The sequence below is a fragment of the Lytechinus variegatus genome, chromosome 3 (assembly GCF_018143015.1).
Source record: "Lytechinus variegatus isolate NC3 chromosome 3, Lvar_3.0, whole genome shotgun sequence".
Lineage (NCBI taxonomy): Eukaryota > Metazoa > Echinodermata > Echinoidea > Temnopleuroida > Toxopneustidae > Lytechinus > Lytechinus variegatus.
This window is the reverse complement of record NC_054742.1, coordinates 38,593,870-38,618,851: the sequence shown is the minus strand read 5'-3', so window position 1 is coordinate 38,618,851 and position 24,982 is coordinate 38,593,870. Positions and strand designations below refer to the sequence as shown.

The window sequence follows — 24,982 nt, the reverse complement described above, 5'->3', positions numbered from 1 at the left end:
TCTTCGATATTTAACGAATAAAATGTTAAAAATTACTCAAAGGAAAATCTTTTGGGCGCAATTGGTCTTCTCAAATCATGCACCGTTCCCTTATTCATTTCAATTTGCCAATGGTGTGCATACAGGGGTGTCGATCAGGGGGCGATCATCTAAATGGAAATGTTAGGGGACGAAAATATCGATAAAACATGCAAAATTCAAATTTTGCCCCCCCCCAAAAAAAAAAAAAAAAAAAAAACATGGATAGACGCATAAGTGTGCATATCAATAATTAAATTTTGTACAAGGATGTTGAAATTTATGCAAATCTTAAGATTTAAAAATGAGGCTGTGGTTTTGGGCATGATGATGATGATGATGCGGAGGAGGAGTAGGATGATAATGATGTTGTTGTTGATGATGATGATGAGGAGGAGGAGGAGGATGGTGATGATGGTGAATGTGCCAAATATATTAGTAAACATGATAATGATAATTACTTACGTGGACATTCCGAAAGCCCTTCACATATCCTTCTCTCGACCATCAACTGACCGACCTTGGTACAGTTCTCATGAGAATCGATGTCTCTGCAGATAGCCACCCGGGTCTCGAACCCTGAACCACAAGTACGAGTGCACGAACCCCATTCGCTCCATCGAAGAACACCTAGTATCACAGCAAGTAGGGGGGAGATTATTCGATTCAAGTACATTTTTATAAGCTCTGAAGTTATTATTATCCAATATTTATACAGAGGATGGTTTGATAATGCTGGCGAATGTGTTTTACATTTTTAGATTTGCTTTTAACACATCGGGGGGGGGGGGTAGAGCTTTTCTTTTGGGTTTTTAAGTACGATATTGTTGATGAAGACAGCGCACTTGGAATGTACGAGATTACAAATGAATATTAAAGATTGTAATATGGGGAAAATCTGAAACTAAAATATGAGATCATAGCATACAAGACGAACAGGAAGAAAACACTTTCAGCTTAGCACCCACCTATCTACCTATGGGCGGTCTCATGGTATTTTTTCAATTTGCGTTACATGGCCGAGACCTTTCTTTTTAGTACCTACATGCATCTCATTTTCGCCTTTAATTTTTCTTTTTTTATTATTTCTCATCTTTAAAAGAGATTGTTTGTTAAAACTTTAAAACATCGAGGGTGCATCATATACCATGAAAACTAACCTTTGCAATCATTATTGTGTCGACAAGGTTTGTGTTGTGCTGCAATACCACGCCCATTCAAGCAATCAGGGAGGTTCGAATCCTTGCTGCATACTGAGAATCTGTATCGGGTACCAGTACCACACGTCCTACTACATGTACTCCATGTCGACCAGTTTGCATTTTCTATAAAATGAATATTGATAGAACATGAATAATTCAATGAAATGAATTACAACAATATATATATTTTTTAAGTATCTTGCCTCTATCTAAATATGTTCTGATATTTTTTATAAACCTTTCTTGATAAACTGTACTTTATATACTTCTTTATCAAGAGTCAATTAATTTCCTTTAGGCCCTATTTCAATTACTTGCACAGTAAAACAGTTTAAGACTGTGACTCTAACAAGTTGTTTTAACTTTTTTGTAATTGTTTAAACTTAAAAAAAAACTTGTTTAAAAGGTTTAAAAAGTTGTTAAAAATTTTAAACAATAGTTTACGGGCTTAGACAACATGTTTAAAAATTTAAACAGCATTTTACAATGTGGGTATTAAAAGCGTCAGGGAAATAATTTGATGTTTTTTTCATTAATATTTCAACGTTTGTATCCTGATCTAATTGTCTTGCATTTTGTTTGTGTATCGGCGGTACAGGCATGTAAGGGTTTATCATACGGTTTCTATTTCCTGAGAAACTTGTTGCCACTTTTGTATATTTCAATACCGGTTTTACCAAATACAAGATGCATTGATTTGCGATATTACATACCATCAATTGGTCTACCGTGTTGGTAGATAGAAGGGCGTTGAACAGTGGCCGGAGCAACGGGTGAGAGAGCATCGCCAGGGGGAGCCGGGATCAGCCCATCATTTAAAGGTCTTTCACTGTTATTATCAACCTCTACATCACCTAGAATGTCATTCATCTCCGACGTCGACTTCATAGACATAGTTGAAGTCGTCGACAACGTGGTGGTTATAGTTCTTGTTGATGACTTGGGCACTGAAGTGGTTGTGGCTTTAGTAGTGGTGGTGGATGGGGGTGTTGTCGTTGCAGGAGTTGTCGTTCTTGTCGTCGTAGCTTTCGTCGTTGAAGGGACAGTGGTTGGTTTCCTGGTCGTTGTTGGTGTCGTCATCGCACGTGTTGGTGGCTCCGTGATCGTTGTTGGGAGGACCTTTACCTGCGAGTAGGCACTCGGACCTCTCTTGGACGTCGGCGTCGTCGGAGTTATCGTCCAGTACTTCGAGTTATTCGCCTTATTTATGGTGGCATCTGAACGACCAGGAACAGTTCGATCACCGTCATCAGATACGGGTTCGACTGTTGCATGATTGTTGTCCTCGAAGTACACAAATGATACAGATTCAGGATCCATGATGTCGTGGATGACATCGCTGTTAGACTGATTTATCTCAAATGCTCCATTGTCCAACTTGACAGTCAGTTTTGTCAATGCTGGAGTTGATGTCCTTGGCCTTTGAGTCATGATCTGCGGTTTGAAGAATATATTATGTTTTGTATAGAATGGATATATCAATCACAATCATACTATTGAATAATTTTAGCTCATACTTAACTCATGTTTTCCAATAGTTAGATGTTCTTTCTTGGCTCTGAATGATTATCATATAAAAAACAAAAGATTCATACTCCTGATATCACTGTCTTTAAACATGATTTAATTTATCATATTACGATTGTAAAAGTAACATTGCAGAACAAAATATTCATAACTTTTTTCTTTAAATCAAATAGAATATGTTAGTTCACCTTTTGAGTGACCTTCTGAGTTGTCGTTGGCGATGATGTCGGTGATACACTCGCCCTATCCATCTCGTCTTCAGTGACTTCCATCTCTGAGAACGAAGGAAACGTCGTGTCCATCGGCATTGACGTTGTCGTTTCTGTGTCCATAAAGAGGAATGGATCGAAGAGGTTGTCATACACGAGCCCGATGTCGATAGATGCATCCATACTATTCACTGAACTCGAAGGCGGCGTGGTGGATGCAACGTTTAACAGGTCGGGAAACTAGAAAAAAATAAGGAATCCAGGTTGAATTCCGAAACCATGTTGTTGATTAGATGTTGATCAGACATTTTATAGTCAAGATCTATCCTTGCATTCATAGAAACCCATCGATGATGTGAATTGTGGAAACATTCAAGTTGAAAAGAATTTACCTCCTGATGGGGTGAAGTACGTTCATAATCCTATATCATTAAATTTTTAGATAGGTCATTAATATGAAAATATAAGGTTTTTGTTCAGCTACTATTTTTTTTCTAATTTTATTGTTTAAAAAAATCAAATCAATTGATGGTTGGGAAATATGCAGACGGGTCTAAAGGTGGTTGGATTGATGAATTAGATAGATAAATACTTATATACATTATAATACATAAATAGACTGACGGATACATGTATACAAAGATATGTAGATATAGATGGAAGGATAGATAGATAGATAATTGAGATACATAAGTGAAGAGTGTGACAGAGTAAGGAGTATACTTACACGTCTTTCCTGCGGTAGACACTGTAACTCAGCTATAGATGTGTCATTCACGATGATCAGTTGATCAATATCACCCTATAATCAAAATGAGAAATTTCAATTAAAAAATTTATCGTTTTTTCGATTCAAATTAGTTTCAAGATAAATAAAGTAATAAAACAAGGTTTTGTTTAGGCCGAGGACTCGTATTTCGCCCATCGTCATAATTTTCGTTTGACATGTTTTGGGGGCACCATCGATTAATTTTGAATTTCAATTTTGGAGTTATCAACATTTACTCAACTAATGGTTAGTATGTATATACGATTTATTAAATGATTCAATGATACGATGGTATGATTTCAGAATGATTATTACCTGATAGTGATATATTTAATTCACTAACTACCTTCCAATATCACTGTGTTTCATGAATTTATTAACATCGTGTATTAAGCTTGTTTCTTGATATTTTTTAAATATATTTTCACAAATCATATATTACATGTCATAAAAACAGAAATATATATATATAAAACAAAGGAAAATTATAAGGAAAATGTATGTACCTCAAAATATCCATAATTAACTGATCGATATCCACTACCGATTGAAGTCGTACCCGTTGCATCAATCATTACTCGATCACTTCTATCTATATTGAGTGTGAACACCTCCTTACAATTTGCAATCAACGTTACTGTATGTTTGTTCACACTAAAAGCCATGTAGTGCCAGCTTCTATCCAAAACATAATCAGTGAAATTGAGTTCTTTGAGAGTCCCATCCAATTGGCTGTAGACGATCGAAGGAGTCTTGGCGAGTTTGATCCCGAATTGAATGCTGCCATCAGCGTCGGTGAAGAGCAAGGCGTACGGGTCTCCGCGGTTTTTTCGGAGCGTCACTTTTGGTTTGACGGTGAGGAGGACGGCGAACTGATGCGGGAAGCTCTTCCCATAGATGCTACTGGTCGGAGCACGAATCGTTCTGGCTTGATGGGTGATCCTATAAGCTGTCCACCGGCTAGGAGCTCGTCGAACACCAGGAGGAAAGTCATCAAGATGGAGAATCTTCTTCATGTCTTTCTCATCTGGAAATCAAGACAAAAAAATGGCAAAAGATAATGTAGTGAACGCAGAGAAAACTAAATATTGTACGAAAAGAATAAACACTAATTCAAGTGTGAATGTAACTGAAAGCTAATTATGATATTTCAAATGACAAAGTTTAAGGATTTGATGTTCGTTTATTACATGATGTCTTGTTTGTATTCACACTTTCTCTGAGAAAATAAATAGCATTGAAAGCAACACGACAAACTGAAACAAAATGATGTCCAAAATCCTTTATTTTAACCCTTTTCTGACAATGGAATACAATATTTGCAAGAGGGCTTCCGGCCAATAGAGCTCTATTGTAGGCCCTTAATTTGCTCTCAAAGTCTGTTGGCTATTTTATAGTTGTTTGATTTAATAATAACAATTGTTAAAGTAATGCCTTTATAAAGACAGAGACCCTCAGACTAACAGAACTTTTTAGACAATTATAATGGGTGCCAAACAGACGCGATTCAATCAATTAGCGAGTGAAGCAGCGAAGATTGTCGGACAAAATATTATTTTCACATGCAACAAAAGCAAAATTACATTTTATTAATCTCTCTTTTTCAGCTGTTCAAAGTTTTGAGCACCTTCCAGAGATTCGATGGTCATAAAAGGCGTCTACGATTTTCCGAGGAGATAGCCTATATAATTGTGTTGGAATAATTTGGGTTAATGCCAATAAATTCAATCAGAAATGGCAATTCGACAACATTATTGTATAAGGCCTAATTCAATAATTCGAATCTATCAGTGTAGACTTTTTTATGTCATAATGTTTAGAGTTTAGAAAGTAACATTTAAGCTTAAGTAGACTACATTTTCGGCAAAAAGTGAAAGAGGAAGTCAGCTCCAATAGGATTGATTACCCGTGTTTGTATTCATCCTCTCTCGGTCTTGCCTGAATTTTTCTTATGTTCGATTTTAGTGTGTTGGTTGTTATTAACCCCTTAAAAGATCTTTAGGAACTTCACGAGGAAGCATACACTCAACACCAACGCAACAAATTGAAACAAATTTATCAATTACTTATTTCCACCTGGTCTGTTCATCACGCAATTTTATGTAGCAATCGAGGTAAATGAGCTTTAGAAAGTTCGCAGAGTGGTTGATTGAACTTTAAGGTGTGGGAAAGATACATTTCCAATAACAATCGCGAAGTTGTTATTTTGTGGATCTTTGACTTGACTGATTTCAAGAGGTTAAATGGCGGGGAAAGTAGACAAGTAATGGTAAATAGTAAACATTTTAATTCTAACAATGTTTTGAGACCCCATGACATGTCAGAATCATTGCAAATTTTCAAAATTCCCCAAAACGTTACTTTTTACCCTATTTTCATTAAGAATTTCAATAGCTTTCATTATATTCTATAAAATTTGCTTAAGAATGGAGTACCCTTTTAGAAAGGATCAAGATGATGAATAGAAAAAATTCCAATACAATTATTATTTTATTTCATCCTAAATGTATTCTCTGATGTATTTCTCGTAAAGATGATTTTGATATGAGTGTATTGATTTATGACGCTTTTTTAATTGTGTTTAACTTGAATTAACAAACAATTTAATCAGGCATCAATAGCGGCACACTAAGGTAAACATCAACTAATTCGAATTCAACACAATATTTCGAGTCGTGAAAATTGATAAGATAAGCAGCATAATTCATAGTGAATTCCCTGTTGATTATTTTCAGCATGGGGTAAGCCCGACACCCCCCTCCCGGCCCTCCCTCCATCTTCTTCATGCTTTTTTAGCAATGACTTGTACTTTGTGTGATCATTACTCCGTCTCCATCCTCAAAACAGGTTCACGGAGTTCAGAGTCTAGCCCAAAACTTGACACATTCAGTTCCACTCGAGAGGGTTGTCAATCAGTAAGAATCACCAAATTGACATCATTTGAGGTGAAAATGTTTATTCCAACAGATACCCATGAGTAACGTTATTTCAACTGTTCATGCCGAGTGTCTGGAAGACGAAAGTTCATTTTGGGGTTATGACGTGCCGTGAAAAAAAAAGAACTATGAAGCTTCTTTCTCAAGGGTGTAATGATTTCGGATTAATCCTTCTCAACTAAAATGAGTGTAACATTGGAGGTCAAAGGCACAAGGTGGTTGGTGGTAAAGTTTGACAGGGGCGCTGTGGCGGCAATGACGGTTGTTGTAATAGGGGTAGTGTATAGACAGAGTGTTGAGATGGCGTCAGAGTTGAAGTTGGTCAAGGTGGCGATGGTGATGGTGATCGATGCTCGCTGTATGGGTAGTAGTGAGTAATGTCCTTGGTTGTGGTGATGGTATATGATCAGAACTTGTGAAAATAGTCGTGCCGATGGAAATGGTAGAGAAAAGAGTGATGTCATGATGTTGGAGGGGCTAATGATACTGATGGACTGCGGTGAAGCGATATGCCGACAGAAAACAGTGTTGATGAGGGCGGTGACAGTGGCATGTGGACAATACTGGTGTTTGCGTTGGTGATGGTGATGGTAGGGTCAGAAGTGACTTAAGAGTGCTGTCATTGACGTGGCTTAAACTGCAATCTCAAACCATGAAACTATTTCGGATGATTTCGTAGATATAAATATAAAATCAAAGTAAGAAAAGTAACAATACAATGGAGTGACTGAGGCAGAGAAGGCGGGGTGCTTTTTCATCGATTGTTAAATTGAAAGGAGCTTTAGACATTATTCGGCATGGGGGAGTTGTCCCCTGTCATGCATCCATCCCCCCGAAAAAAAATCATATAAACTTCTTCGCTACTCGAGTTCGATCGATTATTTGGAAGTCACGATCACAGGGGTCATGTCATTGCATCGATGCATTGATCTACCAGATCCATGATCCATGTAAGTGGTCTATGACCATGATGAACCATGATGACACGCCATTCAACCCATAACACTATCTGGTTCAACTTCTCGCAATGTTTGTAGAGGACATACATCAACACCACCGCCTATACAACCCTATCGTTTTACTGAAAACGGGCAGGAATACCATATGATGACGATGATGAGCTGGTCGATGATGGTCGGTGGTATCACAGAGTGACATAACATGAACAGATCGTGGTGATGAGAGAGACAGCGATACGGTTGGCTGAACTTGACGGCTTTGGCAGTGACACCATTCTCCCGATATAAAAAGAGCATCACAGACATTTATATGTCATGCTGTTTCTTCTTACAATAATGCAATTGCCAGCGAGCAATTTATACAAAATGGACCTCTCAAAATCAATATCATTAAGAAGAGTGTGGAAAACGATGAAGATGACGTAAATAAAGGATGCAGTACATATATAATTTGAATATATCAATATCCTTTTAAAACTTGAACAATATATTCCTCATGTTCTCGTAAGCTGCTATTTTCACCATCGTATTGTGTCTCACTTCCTTAGGAGGATAGGGGAGCCGACAAGAATATCATTCCATATTATTTGAAATCAATATTCGAAACCAAAAAGCCGATGCTTTCTTTGGGGTGGAAAACATAGCTCCTGAGTATAACATCGATTACATCCGTTCCGTAGACTTTTCTTCACAAGCATAGTTTATGTATTACCACGGGAAACGAACAGGGAAGACACATCATATTACTACTTCCAGTATATACATGTATGATTTAGGGAACTTATGTATGATTTAGGGTACTTAATTTGAAACATTATTTGATTCGTGAGTTGACAGATTTTCGTTGACATTGTAAAGTCTTTATTTGACTATATTCATATTTAGCATGGACATTTTTATGTATGTTTTACATTTCAGAAACTGTTAATGCTCTCATGTGTTTACATGGAAGTGTAAATATCAAAAGATATATATTTACACAGACACGGGAGAGAGTAATTATTTGTAAACTCACCTGAACAATCGAAAACATTGCATCTTCTCTTCTGTTTAGCGTCTCCCTCGCATGCATTAGGAACATCTCGAACACACACTCGACGTCGAGTCTGATGTCCACCACCACATTCCTTCGAGCACGACGACCACGATGCCCAAGGTCGCCAACCTAGACGAAAAATAGACGATACAATATGCAAATAAGATAGTTAAGACCAAAACCAATCAAACATATTCTGTCAAACATGAAAGAAAAACCTCATCATGATCTTACTTTTCATTCACTGTTTCATACAACATCACAATATACAGTATGTTCTTGGTACTTAATTTTTAATTCGCAATGTTTCGTAATTCATATTTGCTATTTTCATTTGATCCAATAAGACGGACTTGCTGAAAAGCAGCATTTTCGTCCGATGTGAATATTGTGCATATGAGATAAATTTATTCAGCCGATCGAAATAATAATCAATACCACTAAATGGTTAATGAATGTGTCAATCATCATGGTCAAAGTTATACTTCTCAGAAGAATATTTATTGTTTGTGTTTATTTCATCTTTATTGTCACATCATGGTATATATCAAATACAATTAGAGTCATAAACAAGTCTACTAAATGAACACTAATATTAAATTATGGGAAGGGCGTTGGGAACTCATTAAAGGGACCACAATGAAAGATTTTTCTACAGATGTGTATGTTGTCAAGTCCCTTAGAAATAAGAGTTCAAGAAAAATTAATAATGCACATTCACTGCGTGAGGAACTAGTATTCTGAATACTAAAGTAAGAAAACAAATAATTCTCTTCCGTTTTTCCCTATTCATCCATATGTTGAACAGTCATAGTTATCTTGTACCACTTATGAATCATTTCTCAAAGATGAATTGATGCCCATGCAGAGCTTGAAAAAAAATAATAATTGATGCCCCCTTTCCCCTTTAAACGGTATTTCCCAAGCCTTCGGTGAGCGTTCAAACATTTCCTGCCAAAACCAACTCCTGGGCATTTTAGAAAGATCACTGTCTATGAGTTTAAAGAGAAAATTCATGCGAGTATTTCCACTTCATATCAGTTTTCCACATCTCTCATCAAACTGAACCGTTAGTCACTGACAACAGATATATCCCTAAGCGTGGATGAAAAGATCAACATATTTCAATACCTTATTCCATTGTCACTATAAACATGCTATATGAAATTCCAATGTTAAAACGTGCCATTTATGGTATTATGAGCAAAAATGGTTCGATCTTGTTTTGTGTACATGGTCATTCTGGTGAAAAGAAATACGGACAAATCGTGATGTTCGAAACAAGACCGATGTCATTCACTTCACCTGGACGTGAGGTCTTATCTTTATCTTTATTAATTATAAAGATATATTTATTGATCGGTATGCCATAGAAATAACAAACATATTCACGAATCAATCAATATGTAGGCATTTACCTTGACTCACATTCAGGAATTGGGTCTCGAAGATTAATACCATTTTAAATGGAGATGTCATTTTTTTAACTACGTCGCCCTTTAAATCGTAAAGGGGTCCTTGTGATATATAGTTAATTCACCATGTTCACTTGACTCTTAGGCTAAAAGGTCGGGGTGTAAAATGAATAAATCCTTAGGCGGTGCAGATAAGTCACATACATGCACATTTAACACCCTTCGTCCAGGTTATGTTGGCAATATTGATAAGAACCGCGCTTCGCCTTTGAAAAACATTGACAAATACTAACAAAAGTTTTGTAGGTGATAATACTGATCAATATCATTGCATTAGGTTAAATATCCAATTTCAATCATTAACTATGTCATTCGGGTTTAAATAACATTGCTGTAGAAGGTCTGATGACTAGATCGTATGTTAACGTCACATAACATGACCTCTTTCTCACTTTGACCTTAGCCTCCCTGGTGAATAAGCCTCGATAGGAATGCTCTGACCGTCTGACATGACTGACGCATGATGGATCGAGAGAGAATATAATAAAAGGTTGTGGTTTGTGAAATCCCTTCTTCATTAATTGGTTCCGCGAATCTTCTTATAATTATAATCGTACCAAACTAAGCCAGATCTGCACTGAAATAAAATAATAGGCGTAATAACACAACCCTTACAGGATAACATGATGGACTTGTTTTTATGTATAATTGACACAAGTTCAAAGCATATCATTGTGTGTGTGTGTTTTTTTATAGTTTCTTTCTGAAACACAAATTACCTTCCTTAGAGCAGGGTGAACTGTCTCTAAAAAAATGTATACTTTGTTAAATTCAAGATATTGTTTCTAAATCATACCATGGAGGTCGTCAAATTTTCAAAAATAGCTTTAATCACTTTCCATGTTAGGCCTACATCGTACCCTGAACATGCTGAAGTCTGTGATTCGCTCCCCGGGGCAGTGAACCTCTAAAACCGGATCGGAAATTGCCAATACTACTCCATTCATAAAAAGAAGAAACACGTCATCTATAACCATAAAATGGATATAATATAGAAGAAAAAAAGCTCTAAACATACACAAATAGCTGGACCTTGATAGCGAGAGAGTGCACCACGGTGGCCGATGTTTTGCTATCAGCATGTGTTGTTTGTACATGTATGCATCCTACTTCGGGTGCTTGGAGTTTGGGAGTTTTGAATTGCAGTGTGGGGTCGATTACTTGTAAGTCAACATTGTCAGAGGCTGGAAACATAAAGCCTATTTTCATATCGTACCCTCCGTATTGTCAGCCCCGAGATGGAGGCCATGGTAGGTTGGTATAGGTTCTAGAAGACAGGAACGATGCCGCAGGACCACAGCCACAGGTCTAATTTCATATAGGCCTATGCGATTTGGACGCCATTATGGAGGCAAAAGAATACAGGGACATGGCCATGTGTTTCTCCTATTAAAAGGACACATGAATGAGTGCAAAGAATACTATCAATGTTTACACTATCAGTGAGCCTGGTAACACTTTTCTCCCTACACTACAAGAAAAGTTAAAATGTTCAAGAAAGCATTACTAAAAATGACAGAAAACACAAATTATACTTATGAAAGATGCCTCAAAAAATGAATATTAGATTTATCTAAATTGATAACTGAGAACCATAACAGGCGGGATGGTAGATAAGCATCAACATAAACATGATAAATCATCGCTTTATACATTTCATGAATATTGGTATACGGAATCAATTAATAATATCATTGGTACCGTATCATAATGTGGCAATATACTTCATGTACTAGAAATCTTAATTCTTGATCACATTACTTCAAATTCAAAATAATATAAGAATACTGATCTCTGTAAGTTAAATATTAATTCATAAACAAAGACTCATCAGAAATAGCATCACAATCTGAATACCAGTTTAAGTGATCCTTTATCTAAAATCGAATAGAATAATCATTTGCCATTCATCCAATAATTTTCTGATTTTTTTTTTCGTACAGTTTTATTGCCACTGCAAACACTTCTTTGTTTGCTCTCTGTAATCAGATATCTATTTGACTACTCAATCATATTCAAAATTAGAGTACGGTCTTCAATTCTTTAAAGATAGGATCTGTAAATCCACATTGAATGGCAAAACCTGTTCAACTCTAATTGATCCAATAGGGGTTCAAATATCTTGATCTCTCGAAGCGAAGTTCGTTATGCAAGTGTCCCCTATGAATTCTTAGAATGTCGTATTGGAATAAAATGCACCACTAATCTAAGACAATTAAAGACCATGAAGACCGTGTACAACAATCAGAAAGTGATTAGTACGTTTCGTGAAGATTTTCAAATTGATGCATCGAGACAATTAATGAAAGCAAACATTTCGATTTTTGAAAGTAATTGATCCTGGTCAATTAGAGACATATATTTCCTTTTTAATAGCAAGCATTTTATCATCAAACTCATTATGCATTAGCATTGCTTGTTTTGACGCCGATTCCTTCCTAACTGAAAAGTGTTTATACTCATTAGAAGACCTTTTTTTTTTAGTTTTCCGCCAAATTCATATTTCTCACAATAGTGTTTACCACTGATGGAGCCAATCATGATATCATTACGTTTTGAAAATGATGACTGTCATGATAATGATAATGATGATAATAACAACAATAATAATAAATTACAATAATAATGATTTTATATCATTTGAATCTACTTCTTGTGATTTCAATATCATTTCGGAGGGGATGGGAATATGGGGGAGTTGAATGGAGGGGGGGGGGTGCATTTTACCCTGAACCTCCCACCAATCGTATATGCATGACCATACCTTATCCCGCAGAGTTTCTCGTTTACATTACCCACACCATGATCATCCCGTTATCATGATAAGAGAGGTGCAAAGATTGAAATATTGAATATTCCTCTTGTCTTTTAGACAATAGTAGATCTATCTCTGTATTGTATTTACTCTCGAGTGAATACCCCCATATCGCAGACAATAGTTTAAACTAACAATTAGCCAAGTGTTAAATTATTTATAGTTGTATTTATACAACCCCGAGCTTTCTTTGATATACATTTATGATGCAAAAAGCTTAAATGTAGCATGTGAATGGCATGGAAATGCGATAAAGAACATATTGTCGTTTTTGCTTCTTTCAAATTCAATGGCAAGAATATGTGTGAAAATAATGAAATACAGCGCGGTTAATTCCCGAATGAACATATTCAATAACCTTACACGTTTATCTTCTGTAATAGATGAATAGGTTTACATGTGATTTATATTAAGGGCTTCCTCTGTAAAGTACAGTTGTATATATTAATTGTATATATTAATTGAATTAAGCTTAGTAGAGCAATCCATCCGTCTTTTTGTTGATATTTTCTTGGTAATAATTAATGTACTGAATTATTGTTGTTTTTAATTGACAAAATGAATGAAAAAACATAAGGAATGGAATTATCGTAAAGATCAAATAATATTAGTTGTACCATGATATTTTTTTTTTTAAGGAATATGAAATTTTCTAGCTCAAGTTTGTCTCAAGGCTGTCATTTCTCTAATGTTTGTCTTGCTGCACGCAAAACGGTCTGGTGTAACCCCATTTTAACGATGACCCAAGGCCTGAAGCTCTTGACATCACGATGACCCAGGCTTTCCTCGGTAAGAACACATTTTGAGCACCATGTTAGCAATCATCATTGTCAGTTTATCTGTCTTTGTCACTTGAGCTTATCAACAATGATCTAAATATTTATCAAAGTTTGAAAATTCCACGCTCCTATGAAGTGTGTATAGTGTCTACATCAGATGCTGAATTATTATCGAAAGCTGGTGATGGTTTCTTTTCGATGTTTATTTCGGAGGTCATGCAGCAAATATCGTGGTTCTGTAAAATATCTAATGACGTGTTTTAGGGATGACTACATCCCACAATGTCCTATTTTTTTATTTGAAAGTAGTTTATTTATGGAAAAGACGTACAAGTAGGTCACTGTCCTTTCGAGCACTATATTAAGGATAAGGTATTTCTTTTCTTCTTGTACCTATAATCATTTTTGCCTTTAGGCTTGCACTGAACTCCAGCTCAACATCACATTACATCAGTGACTTACTTATTTAATAGTTCCTTCTTTTAGGAAAACATAATTCAGATAAGTAGTCAAGGGAGGCATGTCGGTGTATAATTAGCATTGGTTCTATCTCTATCTGTTTCAGATGATTAATTACCCCATTAACACAATGAAATCGATAATAATCATTAGCAATAAAGGCCTACAGATAATCATAACCACGCAAGAAATAAAATCGAATAAAGTATGTCCTCTTTTTTTAATCTAGATATTTTGGCGTACGAAACAATAACATTGGCTAACGATATGGCGGGCATATCGAAAATACCGCAATGTTCTTTAAAAAGATGTAAAATATATGTAAGTGAGAGGAATTACTAGATAGTTTTCCCAAAATAATTCACTCAGTTACATGTATTTTTTAGATGTCCATCTGAACATAAGTCATACCACGTACATTATGAAGAAAAAAAATACTTCCATAAATTACCAACATCCTTTAAGAAATAAATTGATGTCCCACAGATGACACCAATTTCTTCAATGTCCATTTATCTTATTCGCTCTTCAAATGTTAGCATAATTTTGTCTTGTTTCGAATGTATGGCAATGTTTACATGCTCCTAAAATATGTCACATAATGTGAACGATTTATGTGTGTTAGCTCAGCAATGTAGCACAACTATATATATAGCCCTATTCACACTAGCTCCCTTTTAGTCCCTTTCAATATAACTTAAAGCGATAATTTCTCTCCTTCAAATTTCTGTTATTGGTATTACTTTGTTCGTTGGTGGAGTATCACTGTGACCATCATTGTTCTTCATCAATTATTAAATATCAAATTGATCAAGCAAAATATCTAGGAATCCCAGCCTCGCAGTCTGACTACCGCATTGGAATTTCCAGGTTGACCATAATGTACCTAACCGGTTTCTTAAAAAGCACACTTCATCCTTCAAACCCTATTTTTTCCGCTTATTTCTCTCCCTTTCTTTCTCTCTTTCTTTCTTTCTTTCTTTCTTTCTATCTTTCTTTCTTTCTTTCTTTGTTTCTTTCTTTCTCTCTCTCTTTTTTTCTTTCTTTCTTTCTCTCTTTCTTTCTTTCTCTTTCTTTCTTTCTATCTTTCTTTCTTTCTTTCTTTGTCTCCCTCTCTCTGGTTCCTTCTCTTAGTCTCTTTTCTCTATGTCCTCTCTACTCTATTCCTCTCTTCCACCCCAGTCTCTCCATGGCTGATGGCAGTTTTTCTCCCTACAGACCAATTTGACTCAAAGTCTGACAAAAAGAAACCCGGCAAATCGACATAAAAATGATTTTGTTTTTGTTTTTGGAAAAATAAACAATTTGGAGTGGTATTTTGAAGAAATATTTCAGAGTTGTGCATTTTCCTGGCCTCTGTCATCACGTTGACGGCAAGAAAAACATCATTAATAACTCAACACTGCATTTTTCCCCCATTCTGGATAATTGCGTTGCAAGACAGATAAATCGTTTTATGCTATTGCACTTTGTATTGCTATCAAAAAATGCAAAACAAAATCTTTTGTTCCCTAACAGAATAATTCTTCTTAGTGGTGTAATGTGGCTAGCTTTGATACGTTTAGAAAGGTAAAAAGGATAGAAAGTTAGCAATATAACTTTGTAAATTTCATGAAATTTCCGGCATATTCCAGCTTTATTATGAACTTCAATAATCCTGAAACGAAAAGAATCGAAAGCAATCACGAATAGTAATTAAAGCTAACCGTTCTAAAAGTGATTATTAAGGAAAAAGAATTAAGATCTTTACAGAAAGAGAAATAGAAATAATGATCGATCGTATTTTGAAGTTCAGGCACTTTACTTTTTGACCCGTAACCCACCAGAGAGAATCACTGTCGAATCTTTGTTTTTGATAGCACGTATTTGTCACTTCAAAATAAACAACCTCACATCTTCTCTCTTCTTTTCATTAAAAGAGAAAGTTATGGAAAGAAAACCGATGAAAATATTTCCATCGAAACTATTATGTTGTTATGAGAGTGCAACCGTCGTACGTTATATTTACGTCTTGCAAAATGTTCTATATAGTAAAGTCTATTGTACAGGAGGGGAAGTAAATCTATGCAAAAATGCGCAAGAATAAATAAATATGACCTACCAATGATGAAAGAGATTGAAGGATTGTCTAAAAGGGGTAGAGAGAAGCAAGATTGAGAAAAAAAGGGTCGTGAGCTTCAAACATGTTATAATAATGTTTTCTCAGAATAAATTTATCCCTGTGACAAACCGTAATTCTCCCCCGCAGAATAAAAGTCAAATTTAACCAACAGTCTCTTCAGATACATCGATCAGTTAAACACTTTTGAATAAACATCAAAATGATTTCCCGCATAATTATCACCACCCCTTCCCCTTATATTTTGAACTTTGAACTAGATTTCCGGAATCTTACAAAGCTGGGGCAAGCTTTTGAATCACGTTGACACATTCGCCATCATGATAGATGTGTTGACATGACATTGTTGTCAACTTCACTTCTTAGAGTACTTAAAAATGAGAATGGTTACGGATGGAAATCATGAAATTATGTTAGATGAAAACATAAATTCGTGATCATCCCAAGTGACTTGTAAGGGGCATACTTTATTTGGCCTTTCCGACAACTGATTTCAGCTCTCTTTTGGGACAGTTCCTCAGTGTTCTCTATATATTTTACATTATCCTCATCTGTATTACCTTGTTTATTTTTTTCCCCGAATATTCAAGAATAGAAAATGGCTGAAAAAAAATTGTGCTGAATAAATTTTATCTATTCATTGCCATATTCGTAAAGGCTTATAAACAAAACTATAAAAAAAATTATTTCGTAGTAATGATCTAATTCTATAGCCCAACATGTTGACAAAATTGGAAATGTTCTCACGCAATAAGCCTTACTTTACTGTGTTTTGACCCGTTGTCAAATCAAAAGGGAATAGGTCAGGGGTGGTGATATACCGGGCAATTGGACATGATGGAGGCACCTTATATGGTATGACAGGAATGAGTTGAAATTAATCAGACATCTAAGAGAAACCCCCTTCAACACCTCTATTACATTTCTCTTCTTATTTATTACATTCATGATTTATCCCCCTCATCACCCCGTCTTTCCAGCCCTTTAATTCCATCTCGTTTGTCTCCCCAAAAACTTTTTTTTCTTTCATCCAAGGCAGTCCATCTTCAAAATATCAACTCATATATATTATCATATCGTCTTTCCAACATCAAGTCCAACTATAGGGAGATGGGAGTTCCTTTACCTGTTCTCTCCAATGATGGAATCCATTGCATGTCTACGCCATGTCCCCGGTAGCTATATTTTCACCTCAATGTTTGACTTGGATGTTATGTATACGGACTAACGGCTTATTCTGATGTTTGTTCTGGGATTATGAGGGCTGGCATATAATCGTTTTACATTTGATGTCCATTTTTTTCTTCCTCAGGCAATGTAAAAATATGAAATATAAAGAATTCTATTCAGAGGAATGAAGACATCTTGGGCGACATTTTCACACCTCGCTCAAGTAGGCCTACTGCATGATGCTATGAGGGAAGTACATCATCACTATGAAGACCTCGTGGAAGGATAGGGCATTATCAATATTAATGGCTCTCAATAATGTTTATTATCATTTCCATTTCTGATTTGCATTCTGTATGTCATCTTGGTGCGACCATTATACTGAAATTTCATAACAAAAGTAACATTACACCAGAACATTTCGTAACGTTCTGAAGTTATACACATCCTTAACACACAATTTTACCAAGTCAGTTACTATATATTTTTATGTTGAATGAAGTGCACCCCCAGATCTTAGAAGGTATGCCTATGTATATACACCTTAGTCAATTACTTTCAAGTCTGTTAGACGTATGGACCTGCACTATTTTTGTTTTCTCTCAGAATAATTTAAATTCTCTGAAAAGTCGCCTGATAGAAAGTGCATTAAGGTTGCAATGACTAAAGTTACATTTTACAAGTTTCAGAGCTTCTATTTTCATTCAAAATCGGTAGAGAGATGTAACCTTTATTGACATTTCAACATTATCTCAGATTAGAGCAAACTTGCATTAGGAATGGCTGATATATCAAATTTCAGTCCATTGGTATGTATCATGCAGTATAATGTATGATGATGAAGATGTTTATGCCAGCGGCTGCACGGTTTATCGTTGATGGTGAACTACACGTGATTTATCTTCAATTTCATATTTTCGCTCGGAGACGTTCAGCTCCTGGGGAGGAACGACAGAAATCCATGAAAAAACTCTTTCTGCGAATAGTTCACTAACATACTATATTATATCAGATTATTTAACAATATATTATGTTTTTTAAAAGAATGAATTAGAACAATCGTTATTCGAGGTGCATTCAGGATTGTATGGATGTTGAGGAAACTGTCTCAGTTCAGTTCAGTTCATTTTATTTCAAATTCCATATAAAATAACAAGAAAATACATATATCTATACACAATAGAAACAAGGATTAAACAATAATTTGGTATACATGGTATATACGAATAATGTTAACATATTGCAATTTACAGGAATTAGGGGAAAGCCAAAAAAAGCCAGATGGCTTGTCGAGCAGGCTACCCTAGTAGGGGGAAATAAATTATTGTCAATATTGAAATAAAACCAGATATAAAACTATATTGAAATTAAATTAACAGAAGAATAGGACAGATACCACACAACCCTATACAAAGCAGCATATCTAAAATATTCAGGATGTCAGCAAATATTTCTTAAGCTTCCTTTTAAATACGTTTAGTGTTTTACAAGATCGAATTTCAATTGAAATCTCTAGTGATGCTGGCTGTAAAAAGAGTCTGCAGACTCTATGCCCATTTTACAGCATGGATAGAGGCCTTTGTATATTTCAAGAAATTGTATTTTGTTATACACTTTTTTGCCTTAACAATATTTTCGTATGGTGTTATTCATAAATGGAGTATTCTAACTAGATAAACAAATAAATCAATAATTTTCTCATTTGTACCTCATTTACATTACATTTACACCTATCCCGTTATTTTGAGGGATTTCCCCATTTTCAAGGGTTAAAGTAATTTATAACTCATTCCCAAATGTAAGAAAAATTATTAAAACCTTCAGATTAACAAATTTAATTGTTGCAATGTATTCTGCTGGATTGTAGAAGTCAACAGAACACCAAAATGCTTTCCTTAAAAACTGTTTTCTAATACTTTGGAAAAATTCCAATGCACATCGAAGACATTAAATGCAATCTCATGCTTATATCTCAAGAATAAAAAGAACGAAATGTAGAAATTATTTAACAAAAATAAAATACTTCGTAATTTCTAGACCCCACAAAATCAGATCAAATTAAAACACATGTGAACACAAAATCAAACAGTTTCCTGTACTCGAAGGACTTTATCCCAGTTTTTGGCTTCTCATTATCATGATAAAATTGGCAAAATCACAATATCATAACCATTCTTGTTAAAACATTTACGAATTTGATGATACGATGTTGCCAATGTGTATATTAGATTCATGTTCATGGCTGCGTTGCAATGCTTTGGTTCATCCAGGTAATTGTCCATCCAGGAAGCAATAATTTGCGTTTGAACTACAGTTTTATTGACAATTTTAAGTAGTTGAGGGCGAGGAAACTAACTTGGCTTGTGATTCTTGCGGAAGTTTGTCAGATAAACCGTTTAACTTTTGATTCAAATCAAAAGTTGAACGGTAAGAAGACAGTAAGAAGAAAAAATAAACACCTGATATCTTTTATTTAGACCTATGAAGATCGAATGAATATTTCAGGTTTTATTGTTCCATTTTATTCAGTGATAGACTTTACTTTCCTTTTCTGTTATTCAATATCGTACATACTTCTCCCTTTTTATATACTTCTGAGAGAGCTTTATCCATTACAGCATCTACGTGCCACATCCCCCATGATCATCCAGGAGCAGTTGGCATTCTTGCCTCATTGCATTACCACTTTAGTCGAAACCTGGCATCGTAAAAGGCACTGTTGCAGAACTCTCCCCCACGCATGTTGATAATCATTTTAAACAACCATATTAGAGAATGATATCATTTTGTATACTTTAAAGACAAAGTGCCACAGCCACTCTGAATAGTACCAGTTGTTGTTCTATACGGCTCGAATAATTCCTCGTTTGTTACCCGGAATGCAACAATTTTATTATTCATTATGATAGCAGAAATGCCTTAAACAACTAATTTAAAGAATTCTTTGCAATAGTCATACCACAATATCCCCCCCCCAAAAAAAAAAAGAAAGAAAGAAAAAGATTATGTAAGCCTACATATGTGTTTTTTATTAAGGATAAAATTAGAATATGTTGTTTCTCACCAGGGGCGCGTAACACAAAGCTTAATAATGATCGAAGAAACACTTTTCTCTGATTGATTCCCCTGACTACAATACACAATCAATCGTAAAAATCAAACGTACGATTAATCGCTATATAATCTTTGTGTTACGGGATCCAGAAATTACTTTGGTCGGGTTTTTGAGGAAAATAGTATTTTCGTGTAGCAGGTAGGTTGATTGTACGAGACTCACCTTGTGCCAGTTGAGTCTCTTGGAAATCCCTTTCCCTTTAACCTTGGCCATATGTTGGCAGTCATGATAGTCAAATCTTTATTACCTCTCCACCGCAGTCTGACACCCTTGTCATTAACTAATAAAATGACTTTTTTTCCATTGTATATCTCATATTCTGACAACAAGAGAAGGATAATGTGAAATGTTACACCTTCCTAACGGGAGAATGTTAGACATTTGAGGCTCAGTAACAAGTAGGTCGCCATGTCTGATTCTTTATACCCTCCAAATTTGACATTTGAGAGAGCATAACACCCACAGGCACCTAAAAGTGCACAACGCCCCACCCCCTCGAAAATATCTAGAAAATGTAAAACGAGACAAATAGCCATGCACTCGCAATCTACTGAAACGAGTTGACATCCTGACGAGATCCCTTCAAAGTATGGCTTACTAAAAACTTCTTACAAACATCTCAATTTGGAGATATAACAGCAAAATGTGCCATACGGTAGCTAGCTAGAAGTTATGCAAGTCATTATTTATTTTCTATAATTTTCTTAATACAACCATGGACCTACTATGATTGGTCAAACTAACCAACCAATGCGTTGGTGAAGTCATGCGCAAGAAACCACAAAAAAGGTAAAGATAAAGAAAATAGTACAAATTTGATATTCATTATTACCGAATTATCTGTTATTATAGCGTATCCAGTTACGATTGATTGTAGCTTTCAAGAGGGTGGAGTGATATAAAATAATATTGACACCAATATATAATATATATATGATGAGATGAGGCGAGGCCAACTCAACAGATGACGCAGGACACCATTATTTGCTTTAGCTTTCGTCTTTTAATCGTTCTTTCCTAAAGAACGAGATAGGATGCGGTCATACTTAACTATCATAATAGTCTGTACTTACAGACGCTTCTGACGAAGTCTCAATTAAAAGACGAAAGCTAAAGCAAATAATGGTGTCCTGCGTCATCTGTTGAGTTGGCCTCGCCTCATTTCATTATGTTTAATATCCACAACTCAACAGCGATTAGTAGAAGTAAACTTATTATCACACTAACACTATATATATATATATATATATATATTATATATATATATATATATATATATATATATTTCATTTTGCACTATTATAATTCTAACCGATACTCATCAAGAACATAAAAGCATTACGATCGTGGCGTTGAGAAGGACAGTCATCCCTCCTTCTAAGATTAACCGACCACACCTCATCTCATCTTACTCTGAAATTACAGTGGATGTGAACATGGTGAGTCAGACAATGATCGAATCATGATACTAGATTGTTTTCTTGCATGCACATCTGTGGAACATTACTCTTGCACATGATTCATAACATACGTTATCTCATTCCAACGGCCAATGATGCCACAACAATTTCTTTCATCCAAATCCTCAAGGCACGGTAGCTCGAGCTCCAGGTTTTACAATACTCATGATGAATTGACCTTGGAAAATCTTTCGCAATCATTCTTGGAGAGAGGATCATGGTTGTAATGACTATTACTTGTCTTGTACGATCAAGATGGAGAGGTATAAAACGGGAATCTTTAGTTTCATCCAGACTGTGGATACTAAATAACTGTTTCATAGTTTTGGGCAGAAAAAAATATTCTTATTAGTGACGTCAGAGTTGCCCCTAAAAATGACAACCATGAAAAAGGTTTATCATGTAGGCTATGCCGTCCGAAACATCTGACTGCACAGCGATTGTAAACACATATTCGGGATGGGGGGGGGGGTCATACAGAGGCAGGGGCCCATCAAATAATCTGAGAATGAGGTACATGTATATGAACATCAAGCTAAGGATTTGGTAGAAGGAGGAGTAAATGGATGTGGACAATGTCAAAACAAACGAGCTGGATTCCGTTCTTCGATCTCATTTTTACATTCTTACTTGAAACATGGACCTATTATAAAATGAATTGGAAACCCCTAAGCGGTGCACCATGCACGCTGTCATAAAGTTTGAAATCGTAGCATGGGAGACGTCGTAATCTTGTCGTTATTGAGACTAAATGCGAAAATATTTATTTCGGATAAGAAAATTAAAAGCGACAAGAACATTGATCTTCACCGAATGTGGCATGCGATCAAACATTTCTCCGCATCACCTGTTCTTGGTTTCCATGGTGATCGCCTCTTTGACCGCCTTGGCTCTAAACAATATTCTACGTGACATTCAGGAGAGCAACATGGATGAACATGGAGATCTCGACTAACCCTTTCTCATTAAAATAGAGATATCTTATGCCCAGGCAGAGGCCAACCTGAATCTCGCCGTCGCACACTGCGATTTAGGCCAGCCTAGGTCTTCTCACCGCTGTCGAAATTGAGGTCGCGAATCATATAATGCAGATATTCTGATTCTATCATAATTATAAAAATACAAATTCCTTCTTAGTTAACAATGCCAAATTGAATCAAGCCATTTATCTGATAATTATTTGTAATGACTTAAAATGACAAGTCTGAAAGGACCTAACTGTCCATTACATTACGAAGAGCTAAACGGCGCCAATTTGCACCAGATCTTTTAAATGCAGATAGTAAGTTTACCAAGGATTCGAAAGCAACACCGCCGATTCCGCCGCTTATTTTTATTTTATTCGCAATCATTTGGGTCAGTTAAAATGGTCAGAGCTATATTAGCCAATCGATTTACATAATATTCATCAAGTTGACCTCTTTGCGATCATACCATTAAGAATTCGTCAACATTTTGCACAAGTTTAAATATTGCCCAACAAGGATGTCAAGGAAGAAATTGAGCATTGACACTGACAAGAATGAAATACCTATACCAGTGGAATCCGGTGTTCAAATCTGTCTCAATTGTTTTTGCAAGTGTACAATTCAGTAGCTGTAATATGTAATCAATATCGAACGGAGAACACAAATGTTATGAGTTAGCTACCCAAGTCGAGCCCAAGGACACACATTGATGTTAAAAGGTGACATCATTCAATGCCAACATGAATAACATTCAAAAGCAATCTCACATGGAGGTACTGACAAACAAATGTGGGAAGGGGCGTGTAGCAATTTCACCAATGGTGAATTGAATAACCATGTTTACGAAGCGTTTATTATTATGCGATTTTTGATTAATTTTTTTCATATTCGTTAAAGTTTGTATGTGATTAGAATTGACAAAAAATAAGCTTATTCTTCATGCGCATCTTTTGCATTGTCGATTTTAGTAGTCATCAGTCAGCCTGAACATGTACATGTATATTTAGAATGAGACAGGGAAGGGGTCGGGGCAGGGAGGATTAGCGGAAGTACTACGAAATAAACAATATTTAATCCAAACCATTTACGAAGAACCATTTGAGGCAGGTACGGGTAAAACAACATTTCTAATAATTTGGAAAATTATCTTATTAATATGAACATATAATAAAACAGAGAATGTACGCGTTTTTCGTCGAGGCTATTGAGGCAAAACTAATTTCATTAAGTAGCAAAGCAACACCAAAAAAAATGTGTTATGTAGCTAACCGTATATTTTCAGAAAGCGAAATTGAACAATTTTATCATGTCCGATAACGAATTCCCCCCCCCTCTTCGTTTTTTCCATCTGTGTGAGAGAACAGGCTTGTGGGATGGGGAAATAAACAGGATCTGATCCCAGGCAATGACACGGTGGCTGACGCTCAAATGTTGCCGTGTTCCCTGCCAAGAATTCCTCTTGGGATGTTGGGGGAGTTTCACAACATTTAGAGTGTAAAGAAACACACCAGATTGCCCTCGATTCGAACTAAAACATTAAAATGATAAGAACTGAGATACAGTAAAATATTCAGTGGATTGCAGCATGGACCTATTATGATTTCAGAGTAACATCGAAAATGATACACGACACAAAATTTAATTTCATAGGGACTTTTGTTTTCAAATAAAGGTCTATTTTAATCTTACTGTGGATATTTTATATTATTTCATTTTACTGTCAACAGTTGGTGTCGAGATTACAACCATTGGCATATGCAATATCGTTCGATTCACTTTTCCTTTTATATTTGGGTTGTAACTAAATACCCAAAAAAGTAAAAATTTGTGAAAAGTACTATCGAATTAGAGTTACATTTAATTTGTTTAAAAGAAAAAAAAAACAAACAATTATAAACTATTGCCAGCAATATCCCTCTTTATAGGGACGCATTTATTATCATTATCATTATCATTATTATTATTA

At 35.6% G+C, this 24,982-nt stretch overlaps 1 protein-coding gene across 1 annotated transcript in view; it reads right to left on the bottom strand.

Moving 5' to 3' along the window:
* LOC121412025 overlaps window positions 1-24,982 on the bottom strand; it is a 63,780-nt gene that overhangs the window by 8,975 nt on the left and 29,823 nt on the right. Inside the window, exons 2-8 of the mRNA XM_041604937.1 lie at window positions 8,636-8,785; window positions 4,232-4,752; window positions 3,684-3,758; window positions 2,936-3,196; window positions 1,934-2,654; window positions 1,179-1,343; window positions 484-648 (exon numbers count right to left, since the gene is read on the bottom strand). Coding sequence (XP_041460871.1) covers window positions 484-648; window positions 1,179-1,343; window positions 1,934-2,654; window positions 2,936-3,196; window positions 3,684-3,758; window positions 4,232-4,752; window positions 8,636-8,785 — 2,058 coding nt within the window. The remainder of the gene's footprint in view (window positions 1-483; window positions 649-1,178; window positions 1,344-1,933; window positions 2,655-2,935; window positions 3,197-3,683; window positions 3,759-4,231; window positions 4,753-8,635; window positions 8,786-24,982) is intronic.